Source organism: Saimiri boliviensis, chromosome 3, assembly GCF_048565385.1.
Source record: "Saimiri boliviensis isolate mSaiBol1 chromosome 3, mSaiBol1.pri, whole genome shotgun sequence".
NCBI classification, from domain to species: Eukaryota; Metazoa; Chordata; class Mammalia; order Primates; family Cebidae; genus Saimiri; species Saimiri boliviensis.
Genome location: NC_133451.1, coordinates 177331895 through 177344805, shown reverse-complemented (window position 1 = coordinate 177344805; position 12911 = coordinate 177331895). Strand labels below are relative to the sequence as shown.

The 12911-nt window shown below is 37.9% G+C and overlaps 1 protein-coding gene across 5 annotated transcripts in view; it reads left to right on the top strand.

Moving 5' to 3' along the window:
- Nucleotides 1-12911, top strand: part of CLCN3 (chloride voltage-gated channel 3) — a 105558-nt gene that overhangs the window by 82402 nt on the left and 10245 nt on the right. For all 5 annotated transcript variants that reach the window (XM_039479095.2, XM_039479097.2, XM_074396984.1 and 2 more), the window contains 3 exons: nucleotides 2378-2564; nucleotides 5413-5811; nucleotides 12512-12728. In XM_039479095.2, coding sequence (XP_039335029.1) covers nucleotides 2378-2564; nucleotides 5413-5811; nucleotides 12512-12728 — 803 coding nt within the window. The remainder of the gene's footprint in view (nucleotides 1-2377; nucleotides 2565-5412; nucleotides 5812-12511; nucleotides 12729-12911) is intronic.

Here is a 12911-nt window from a genome sequence, read left to right as displayed (position 1 = left end):
CATCAACACCTGCTGCTTAACGTTACACTTTTGTGTTACGAGACACCTTATTTTCTTACACTTCATGAACCAACCTCTGTAAGCTCCCAGTTTTTCTTCTGTTGCTTCCTTACCTCTTTAAGCCCTCATAAACTTGAAGAAAGTCAGGGCCTTGCTCTGGATTAGGCTTTGATTTAAGGGAATATTGTGGCTGGTTTGATTTTCTCTCCAGACCACTCAGCCTTCTTCATATCAATAATAAGGCTGTTTTACATTTTTTATTGTTGTGTGTTCACTGAAGTGGCTCTTGTAATTTAAGAAATTTTCTTTTGTATTCATGACTTGGCCGACTGCGGCTAGAAGTTGAGACTTTCGTGTCTCTCAGCTTTCAACATGCCTTCTTCACTAAGCTTAGTCATTTTTAGCCTTCTTATTTTATTTCTCTGAGACAAGATCTTGATCTGTCACCCAGGTTGGAATGCAATGGCATAGTCATTGCTTACTGTAGCCTTGAACTCCTGGGCTCAGGTGATCCTGCTGACTCAGCATCTTAAGTAGCTGGGACTACAGGCATGCACCACCACACCTGGCTATTATTTATTTATTTATTTATTTTAGAAATGGGATCTTATTATGTTGCTCAGGCTAGTCTAACTCCTGATCTCAAGTGATCCTCTTGCCTTAGCCTCCCAAAGCATGGAGATTACAGGTGTGAGTCATAATACCTGGCCATTTTTAGCTGTTGATATAAAGTGAGAGATGTGACTCATTTTTTGAGACAGCCTCACTCTGTTGCTCAGGTTAGAGTGCAGGGGTGCCATCTCAGCTCACTGCAACCTCTGCCTCCTGAGTTCAAGCAATTCTTCTGCCTCAGCCTCCTGAGTAGCTGGGACTATAGGCGTGCACCACTAGGCCTGGCTAATTTTTGTATTTTTAGTAGAGACGGGGTTTTGACATGTTGGCCAGGCTGGTCTCGAACTCCTGGCCTCAAGTGATCTGCCCACCTCAGCCTGCCAAAGTGCTGGGGATTACAGGCTTGAGCCACCATGCCCAACTGAGAGACATGACTTCTTTCAGTTGAACACTTAGAGGCCATTGTATGTTTCTTAGTTGGACTAATTTCAGTATCGTTGAGTCTCAGGGGATAGGGAGCCGCAAGGAGAGGGAGAAAGACGAGACCAGCCAGTGATGGAGCGGTCAGATCACATACAGCGCTTATTAAGTTCACTTTCTTCTGTGGGCTTGGTTCATGGCGCGGTAAAACAATTGTAACAGTAACGTCAAAGATTGTTAATTACAGAGCACTGTCACAGATATAATAATAGTGAAAAGTTTCAAAGTATTGAGAGAATTAGCAAAATGTGATACAGAGACACAAAGTGAGCACATGCTGTTAGAATAGTAGTGATGATGGACTGACCTGATCCTCCAATTTGTAAAAACTGCAACATGTGTGAAGCACAGTAACACAAAGCATAATAAAACGAGATTTATTATGAGTATATCTCTCAGAATTTTGGGCAACTCTGATAAGTCTGTTCACTTAACATTGTGCGACTTCAGATGACTAGCATCTTCCGTTTCCATCATTTGTAAATCTGTAGGAGGACAGAATCTTGAAGTAAAAGACAGTGCTTCAAACTGAATCATTTTGATTTTATGAAAAATATATTGTCCTTTTAAAAAATACATATTTCTTATTTTAATAACTTTTGTGTTACAAGTGGTTTTTGGTTACACAGATGAATTCTATAATGGCATATTCTGAGATTTTGTTGCACCTGTCACCCAAATAGTATATATTGTATCCAGCAGATTGTCTTTTTTTTTTTTTTTTTTTTTTTTCATTTAACCATGGACTAATGAAAATTTTGTTAGGGCAGCCTTGAGCTAATGGAAATAACCCTTGAATTTTTTTCCCTTTGGCCTAGAGAATGTGGTTTGTTATTTTGTAACTGAATTCATGGGATTGTTAAGGTACAAGATTTTGCTATAGTGTTATTTATACTAGGATTTTGCTGTATTAATAAAGTGTGAAAAGAATCAAGAGTGTTAGAAACAGTGCATAGAATGTGACTTTCAGCCTGTGAGTAGAGGATCTCTGCCTCATTAGGAGTTCTGTTGTTGCTATATTTTATTTGTACTACGATTTTGCAATGCGAATACAGTGTGAAAAGAATCAAGTATTAGAAAGAATGTGTAGAATGTGAATTTCAGCCTGTGAGTAGAGGATCTCTGCCTCATTAAGAGTTTTGTTGTTACATTTTATTTGTACTAGGATTTTGCAGTGTGAATACAGTGTGAAAAGAGTCAAGTATTAGAAAGCATGTGTAGAATGTGAATTTCAGCCTGTGAGTAGAGGATCTCTGCCTCATTAGGAGTTCTGTTGTTGTTCCAGGTTCCATCAGGCTTGTTCATCCCCAGCATGGCCATCGGAGCAATCGCAGGCAGGATTGTGGGCATTGCGGTGGAGCAGCTTGCCTATTATCACCACGACTGGTTTATCTTCAAGGAATGGTGTGAGGTCGGGGCCGACTGCATCACACCGGGCCTGTATGCCATGGTTGGTGCTGCCGCATGCTTAGGTAATGTGACTATGTCTGCTTGTGTGTGGATGTTTGTGAGTCTGAGAGAGCCAGGAGAAAGTAGGACACATCCTTGCATAATTGGTGAGCAGATTGGTTGAGTGAAGGACAGTTCAGGGAGGAAATGTTTTAACAGAAAAGAAACGGTAGTACCATTAAGGTATTATGCAGCACTGGTTTTCTGTCTTACAACATTTTTTAATACAAAAATTTAATGGCATTAGCATATTGTAATATAACCTAATGCTTTATGGCAGAAGCCATCGAAGTACAACAGAAGCTTAATTTGAATCCTGACCAAAGAGATCTTTGATTTCTTAATTTCTTAATAAAATTAGAAAAGGTAACTATTCATTTTAATGAGAAGAAAAGCAAAATACCTGCATTATGTACTTGAATCTATTTAATGTCTGTTGGGGCAGGAAAAAATAGTTTTCTATTTTAATTTAAAATGTCAGCTAAACTTTGGTTATAATATTTGATAATACTTGCCATTTTGACCATTTTTGTGTAGTGAATAAAAGTTATGTGATTACTAATCTTCAAAAATGTAATGTCATTTAAAAGGGAAGGACAGAATCATTTTTACCAAAGTAGCAAGTATTTATTAAATGTCCACTTTCTTTTTAGCATTGAATACAGTGAATAATACAAAAAGAACTTGGACCCAATCTCCACTTTAGTCAAGTTGAGGAAACAAGATCAACACTGAGAATACAATAGTGAGGAATATGAATGATTATATACAGTGTTCAAAGAGTCTAAATATGGTAGGAATGTAGGGGGAGAAAGAGCTGAAGCACTTCAGGAAGAGTAGAACACGAGCTTTATTTTCAAAGATTAGCAGAATTTAAGGAAAAGGTAACTTTGCTGAAGATTATAATGTGAAGGCAAAGGAACTAGGATGGGAATAAATTTTGTATTCATGAGGCTTTGAAGAAATTGACTCAGTAGAGAGTACATTTTCGGCACCTTTGGAAAATGAAGTTGGATTGGTGAAAAGGAACAGATTATGAAGACAACGTGGTTTATGTAAGGATGATTTTATATTTGAAGTTGGTCAGATTCGTGGCAATCCTAGCTTTGCCATTTTTAGTTTGATGACTTTGGGAAAGTTCCTTCTTGAATTGATTTTCTCTATATAAAATGGAAATGACAGCTAATGTTCTGCTGGGATTGTTTTGAGGATTATATGACATAAAATGCATGTAAAGCTGCGATAATAGTGCCTGGTAAAATAAGTACTTAATTTGAAAAACAAGTCATTGTAAACTGATTAGGACAGGACTGCCATCGGGTAGGTATGTAATGTATGGTAGGATCTGTCTCCCTTCTATTTTTAGGTAAAAGACACAAAGGAAGAGCTTGAGCTTAATACAGTACGAACTGACAAGCCCTGGTAGGTGTTTGAGCAAAGGAGCAACACAGTGATAGTTGTACTTAGGAAAGATTAGCCAGGGAACATGTCTTATAAAGCGGTCATGGGGCCTGGAGTCAAGGAGGTAAGATAATATGGTATTATAATTAAGGAATAGCTAGGCACAATGGCATACGCCTATAATGCTAGCTACTGAAGAGGCTGAGATGGGAGGATCGTGGGAGCCCAGGAGTTTGAGACCTGCCTAGGAAACCAAATGAGACCCCAAATCTTAAAAAGTACAAAGTAAAACCGCAATAAAGTCATGAGGGCTTGGACTGGGTTGATAACAGTGAGAATACTGAGAAAGGGGCCCGTAGGCAGTGTGAACACAGCTCACTGCGGGCCCCCCACCCCCAGCTCAAACAAGCCTTCCACCTCAGCCTCTCACATAGCTGGGACCACAGACATACACCACCATGCCTGGCTACTTTTTGTAATTTTAAGTTTTGTAGAGACGGAGTCTCACTGTATTTCCCAGGCTGGTCTCAAACTCCTGGACTTAAGCAGTCTTCCTGTCTTGGCCTCCCAAAGTGCCGAGATTACAGGCATAAGCCACTGAGCCTAGCCCAGATGGTTTTCTGTGACTAGATATTACTTGCATCATTAATGTAAATCAGAGGCATCAAAATATTTTACTCCTTTTGAAAAAATTTAGAGGAGAAATTTTTTATGTTAATATTCTACCCATATGTGAATTTATTTTTTTATTTTTATTTTATTTTATTTTTTTGAGATGGAGTTTCGCTCTTGTTACCCAGGCTGGAGTGCAATGGCGTGATCTCAGCTCACCGCAACCTCCGCCTCCCGGGTTCAGGCAATTCTCCTGCCTCAGCCTCCTGAGTAGCTGGGATTACAGGCACGCGCCACCATGCCCAGCTGATTTTTCTTATTTTTAATAGAGGTGAGGTTGACCAGGATGGTCTCGATCTCTTGACCTCGTGATCCACCCACCTCAGCCTCCCAAAGTATTGGGATTACAGGCGTGAGCCACTGCGCCCGGCCCATATGTGAGTTTAATTTGTAAATTGGTGGCAAACAAGATAACCATGACGTGCTTTACCAAATTCCTTAATAATTAGAATCAGCTTTTATAAGGGTGAAATTATGTCTTTGCTACAGCAGTAAACCAGAATGGCAAAATTTTTTAGTTGATAAGCTTTGATTTTTTAAAATATGAAATAAACAGTTTTTTAAATGTTATTTTAATAGACTTCTGTGTTATAAACAAAGAAAATTGGTGTTTCTCTAGATCTTATTAAAAGTAGTGATTATTGTCCTAAAAGAGGAGTAGCAGTTTCAGACGATAATGCCTTTCCCTGCCTGAGTTCTATTTACAATTTGGTTTTAACTGCCTAGTGCAAAAATTCTAATGAAATGTAATGATGAGGATCCTGGCCTTCCTAACTAGGGTGTGCTTACTTTTTTCAGGTGGTGTGACAAGAATGACTGTCTCCCTGGTGGTTATTGTTTTTGAGCTTACTGGAGGTTTGGAGTATATTGTTCCCCTTATGGCTGCAGTAATGACCAGTAAATGGGTTGGAGATGCCTTTGGTAGGGAAGGCATTTATGAAGCACACATCCGATTAAATGGATACCCTTTCTTGGATGCAAAAGAAGAATTCACTCATACCACCCTGGCTGCTGATGTCATGAGACCTCGAAGGAACGATCCTCCCTTAGCTGTCCTGACACAGGACAATATGACAGTGGATGATATAGAAAACATGATTAATGAAACCAGCTACAATGGATTTCCTGTCATCATGTCAAAAGAATCTCAGAGATTAGTGGGATTTGCCCTCAGAAGAGACCTGACAATTGCAATAGGTACCTTTTCAAAAAAAAAAAAAAAAAAAAAAAAAAAAAAAAAAATATATATATATATATATATATATATATATATATGTATATATGAGATAGATTTCTGGAAGAAAGGAAAAGAGTAAACAGTCACATTTAATGGGTTGGATTTGTGGCGGCAGAGATGTTATTTTGTATCCCTCAAAATCTTATGTTCTTTAGGAAAGGAAAGGAAGATATGCTTCAGTGGATTGTTTTCTGCTAAATACAGTTTTATCTTTTGATCTGGCATCGTTATCAGAAACTGGAGTCAGATTCTTTTCTCACTCAGATAAGCCTTGATAAGTTGATCTTGGTTATTTAAAATAGCTTATAATATAAAGACCTTCGCCAAATACATTCAGCCAAATACGTTCTTGTATTTAATAAAGTTGGCTTATTGGAATACGGGTTGTTGAAAACCTCATCTTCATTGGTCTCTTTCATATTAGATTAACACCATTTGGCTTTATCATTCTTTGGAGTTAGGTTTACAATATGAACTTAAAATATCTGATGATAAGTGGCAATCATTGAGATTTTTGTTTCTGATTAAATGCCAGGTTGAAAAAGTATATCAGTCCTGTTATTTTGTATGCAGACTACTGTTCAAAGGTATTAGCCAGAGTATATTTCTTGAAGATAAATTAAACTTTCTGCAGAGGAAGCAGTTGTATTTCTCTAAAATTTGTTTTTCCCCTTACGTTATAGTCCTGCAATATTGATAAGGAGGCATTGAGACTTAATTTTTTTTTTTTTACACAATCTTAAATCTCTGCCTCCAACCCCTAAAAGTGATCGAGGATAGGTACCTCAAGCCATTGCTTTGGTACTCCCCAGTTTTTAGTCCCGTATCCCGCATGGAAGTGTCAAGCCTTTACTGTCTGAAAGGTCATTCCTGTGAGCATGTCTTCTCCCTTCCAGCTTACTTCTGTGGCCATTGCAAAGGATTGAGAAATAATTTTTGTACCACTTGAATGGCACAAGACCAGACAGCGTATGTAGGGGAGTATTTCTCAATTCAAACTGGAAACTCTTTAATTTGTAAGAACTGTTAAAGCAGAGAGAGAGAGAAAAGAAAGGAAAAGAAAAAAGATGCTGCAGAGAACACCCTGTTCAGTTTGGAAACAGGCTAGTTTTGGAAGGATTTTTCAAGGCCTAGCAATCCCATCATTCTAAATTTTACTTAGCTAATACAGTTGCCAGAGCAGATGACAAAATATTTTCTCATGTTTGGCTGTATTCAAGTCTGTCTTTCTTCTTCTTCTTTTTTTTTTTTTTTTTTTCTGGAGTCTTGCTCTCTTGCCAGGCTGGAGTGCAGTGGTGTGATCTCAGCTCACTGCAACCTCCACCTCCTGGGTTCAAGTGATTCCCCTGCCTCAGCCTCTTGAGTAGCTGGGACTACAGGTGCGTCCCACTATGCCAAGCTAATTTTTGTATTTTTAGTAGAGATAGGGTTTCACCATTTTGGCCAGGATGGTCTCAATCTCTTGACCTTGTTATCCACCTGCCTCAGTCTCCCAAAGTGCTGGGATTACGGCATGAGCCACCATGCCTGGCCAAATGTTTTAGTTTTTTAGCCATTACCATGGGTAGACCTAGTCAGAAAAGAATTTCATTGTTTAAGATTTCCATTCTCTGATTTTTACTAGTAGCTGGCCAAAGATAAGAAAAAGGAGGTCAGGATTTTGGTGTTTATGTAGAAAATTAAGGCAAAAAGGCCAGGCAGGTTTTTAAAGTGCGGAAATTAAGAACTATTCATTATCCCAGTGATTCTGTGGATGGATTTGTTAAAGTCGTGTTACTGTCTTGAGGGAGAGAATATCAAGATAGGAGATCATGTTGGTTTAAGGAAATGAGGGTACTTTTGTATGTGAGGTGTTAAGCCATGTCATCAGAAATGTTACTCACATGACTTTTTAAGCACGCCTTAAATGTTTTACCCACATATGTTTTTGTAGTTTCAAGTATTTAACTGGGAAAAACAGACCTATATACTTGGCTTTATATATAGATATATAAATTGAAAATTACATATATACATTTATATACGTTATATATGTTTATATATGTAATTTTATATATTACATATAGTTTTATATATGTATATATTATATATAGTTTTATATATGTATAAACATGTTTTTATATAGTACATATGTATAAACATAGCTTATGTAATCTTTCATATGGGAGAGATTATCTTCTATATATTAAAAATACATATCTATATATGGAAATTATATATGTAAATATTAATTTATATTATACATGAAAATTATATGTGTAAATATTAATTTTATATAAATCATAATACATATATAATTATGTAAATTATAAATCATAATTATACATATATAATTATGTAAATATTAACATAATTATGTATAGGTTATATATATAGAATTTAGTGTACAGGTCTGTATATAAGTTAAAAATGCATATGTTATATATAGCTACATCATATAATACATATAATTTTTATATATAATGATAAATACTTCATCAAAGGACAAAAAAAATTTCCATGCTGTCTCATAAAATAGATGGTTGAAATATGCTAAATTACATTGCCATTTCATACTAAGGCAGAATGTTGTAGAAAGTAAATCCAAATGAGATGTCTCAGATTACTTAGGGCTATTACAACAGGAATGCTGAGACTTTAAGAAAAATGTCTGAGGCCAGGCGTGGAGGCTTATGCCTGTAATCCCAGCACTTTGGGAGGCTGAAGCGGATGGATCAGTTTGAGACCAGGTGGCCAACATGGTGAAACCCTGGCTCCACTGAAACACAAAAAAACACATGAGCGTGGTGATGCATGCCTATAATTCCAGATACTTGGGAGGCTGAGGCAGGAGAATTGCTTGAACGGGAGGCAGAGGTTGCAATGAGCCAAGATCGCACCACTGCACTCCACCAGGGGTGACAGAGCAAGAAGACCCTGTCTCAAAAAAAAAAAAAAAGCCTGAATCATACCAGAAAATGAAAATTGTAATGTTCTTAGTTTCAAAGGCCTTTGAATGAACAGCATCAAAATGAAAATAAAATGTAGCAGATATTTTTTAAAAATGAAAATAACAATGTAGCAGATACCCTGGTACTTTAAAATGTTTAATAAATAATGCTTGTTAAAATAATTATTATATTCAGCTGGGCATGGTGGTTCACACCTGTAATTCCAGGGTGGGAGGTTTGTTGGCACATGATCAAGATCAGCCTGGGTAACATAGGAAGGACCCCAGCATCTACCAAAAAAAAAAAAATTGGCCAGGTGTGGTGCCACGTACCTGTAGTCCTAGCTACTGGCAACATTGATACAGGAGGATCCCTGGGACTCTCGAGTCCAAAGTGAGACCCTGTCTCTAAAAAATCAAAAAAACAGCAACAGAACTCTCTTTATGTAAAAGCGATACTTTTTTGAAAAAATTTATTTTTAATTGATAAAAACGGTTTATGTGATGTATATATTATGGAATGATTAAATCAAGCTAATTAACTCCGAATTTTTTAATTTAAGAGAGATTTAAAATCTCTCTCTTTAGCAACTTTCAAATGAAATGAAAGAATAAAAATGATTTTTTGGGGCAGACATCTCACCCTGTTTGCCAGGCTGCAGTGCAGTGGCACAATCCTGGCTCACTGCAACCTCCACTTCCCTATCCTCAGGAGATCCTCCCCCCTCATTGTCCTGATTAGCTAGGACTACAGGCACGCACCACCACCACTGGTTGACTTTTATATTTCTTATATAGACAGGGTTTGCCATGTTGCCCAGGCTGGTCTCAGGCCCCTGAGCTCAAAAGATCCACCTGCCTTGGCCTCCTGAAGTGCGGGGATTACAAGTGTGAGCCACCACGCCCAGTGAAAGTGTTATTTTTTAAATGACAAATTTAAGTCAGAGATTGAATGTTCACTTCTGGTACTTTGTATATATGAGGAACAGTCCATTTAATAATTTTTTAAAAATTTAAATTACATATTTTGTCATTAAATGTTTAAACAATATAATTTCATTGATGATATAATGTTTGTTATTTTGTCAGTATTTAAGATTGGTAATTGGGGTTTAAATTCACAACATTATTCTATTTAATGTCACAATTCACATGTTTTTATTTGTATATCGAATAAGGAATAATTTTAGCTATAGTTATTATTTTTTTAGAGGTAAGCTCTTTGTGTTGCCCAGGGTAGACTTGAACTCCCGGGCTTCAGCAATCCCCTCTTCTCCACCTCTAAGCAGCTGGGATTACAGACACGTGCCGCTGTACCTGGTTTGCTATAGTTACTTTTAATTCTTTTGCCTTTCAACTTTTATACTAGAGTTAGAAAGGATTTACAAACCCCACTGCAGTTTTAGAGCATTCTGAATTTGACTATATATTTCTGATAACAACTTAACTTCAGTTGCATGCAAAAACTAAAGAGTTTTACTTCCCCTGTCCACATTTTATACTATTGATGTCAAAGTTTACATCTTTTTATTTTGTGAATCCATTAATGATATGTCTAGTAGTTTTTATACTCACCATTCATTTGTCAGACACCCTTCAGTGGTTAGTCAGATTGTTATGAGCTAAAAGCAACTTAATGGTTATTTTTCAAAAATCATTTATGTCAGTTGCTAATGGATGATCTCCTTTTCTATGCCATGATAATCCTTTTTTTTTCTTTTCTGAGACAGAGTGTCACTACAATGGTGCAGCCTTGGCTCACTGTAACTTCTGCCTCCCGGGTTCAAGCAATTCTCTTGCCTCAGCCCCCCGAGTAACTGGGACTATAGGCATGCACCACCACGCCTGGCTAATTTTGTATTTTTAATAGAGACAAGGTTTCACCACATTGGCCAGGCTGGTCTCAAACGCCTGCCCTCAGGTGGTCCACCCACCTCGGCCTCCCAAAGTTCTAGGATTCCAAGTGTGAGCCACCGTACCCAGCCTGATCATGCTTTTAAGATGGTCGAGTAAGTACTAACTGCTGGGACTTTATTTAGTGCCTTCCTACTCAAATGTGTTAGAATGTAGTTAGGAAGGCTATAGCGGGCCAGGCACAGTGGCTCACGCCTGTAATCTCAGCACTTTGGGAGGCCAAGGCGGGCGGATCATGAAGTCAGGAGTTCAAGACCAGCCTGGCTAACATAGTGAAACCCCGTCTCTACTAAAAATTAAAAAATTAGCTGGACGTGGTGGCCGGCACCTATAATCCTAGTTTCTCAGGAAGCTGAGGCAGGAGAATCACTTGAACCTGGGAGGTGGAGGTTGCAGTGAGCCAAGATCGCACCACTGAACACCAGCCTAGGTGACAGTGCGAGACTGTTTCAAAAATTAAAAAAAAAAATAAAAAGACTATAGTATTCAAAAGAGTAAAAAGCAGTGCAGTGTTTGCAGTAATACCTGCTTCTCAATTTAGGACTGATGCTTATTATGGCTTAAATATTTTTGCAGTAAAATTTGCGTTAAAAAAATATATATTTTTTTCTTTTTGAGACAGTCTCACTTTGTCACCCAGGCTGGAGTGCAGTGGCATGATCATGGCTCACTGCAGCCCTGACTTCCAGGCTCAAGTGGTCTTCCCACCTCAGCCTCCCAGTTAGCTGGGACCACAAGTGCACACCATCATGCTCAGCTAATTTTTTTTTTTTTGGGTAGAGACAGAGTCTCCCTGTGTTGCCCAGGCTGGTCTTGAACTGCAGGTGTCATGTGATCTTCCCACCTCAACCTCCCAAAGTGTTAGAATTACAAGTCTGAGCCACCACACCTGGCCAAAATATTTTCACTATAACAAATACCATATTTGTATATACTCAGTTTTAATATTAACTCAAAGTAGAAACATAAAGCTGAATGACTGTTTTCAAATTCTCTCTGTTGAGTTTCCTTCTGTCTTGTGTTATCTCTGAACTTTTCTCCATCTTTGCTACTTCCTATCTAGCACTTTCTTTTTTTTTTATCAGCACTTTCATTCAGATTTTTTTTTTTTTTTTTTAATTCCTTTAAAGGTGGAGTAGAAGTAGGCAGCAGGACAGAACTTCAGGCAGAGCACACTGGAGAGGAGAAATTAACAAAGCCTTTACAAAGAAGATAGTCCCCAAAGATCAGTCTGTGTGCATCATCTGCATAATTGTAGTTTGATCTCATCTGTAATGTTCATGACACTCCTAGAAAATTATACTTCAACCTGAGAAAAGGAAAAGAACCAGCGAATTCATAGGGATGGAGGACACACATAGTGAAAGCAAGGATGAAACACTCTTTAGTGCCACCTCCAGTGCAGAATAAGCAATATTCAGCAGAGGCAGGCTTCATTTGATGATGAATTCCTATAATAAACTGTGCTCAGAATTTGTGCAGGTTTTTAAATCCCATATTCCAAACCCATTCCTTAGCCCCCAAGTTAGAAAACAGCAGTTAAGAAAATTGTGCAATGATAGAACTTTACCAAAAAATTCTTTCCATGAAGATGATATTATTATTAATTGGCTTCTAATTCAATCAGATATAAAAAATTGCTAAATGGCTTTTCAGTTGACTCCTTTCTTGGTTAAGGAGAAGATAGGAAAAAATAAAGCAATCAGAAGTCACAGGATACATGGATTTTTTTTTTAATCTCTGAATAAACAGGTTGCCTATTTAAAAATCTGTCATTTTTAAAGTGTTGGTCTCTCTCTCTCTCTCTCTTTTTTCAGAAAGTGCCAGAAAAAAGCAAGAAGGTATTGTTGGCAGTTCTCGGGTGTGCTTTGCGCAGCACACCCCATCTCTTCCAGCAGAAAGTCCTCGGCCACTGAAGCTTCGAAGCATCCTTGACATGAGTCCTTTCACAGTGACAGACCACACCCCAATGGAGATTGTGGTGGATATTTTCCGAAAGCTGGGGCTGAGGCAGTGCCTTGTAACTCACAATGGGTAAGTCTGGTACCACAGCAATCAGTTCACTTGCTAGAATATATGACATTTTTTAGTGGAATCTGCATAGTTATGAGGGAAGCATGCGAGTCAGCTCCCAGATGGGAAAGTCAGTCAGATAGTATAGTCCCAAATACAGGATCAGTCAATCACATTTCATGTTTACTGAAGAATAAGAAAGAT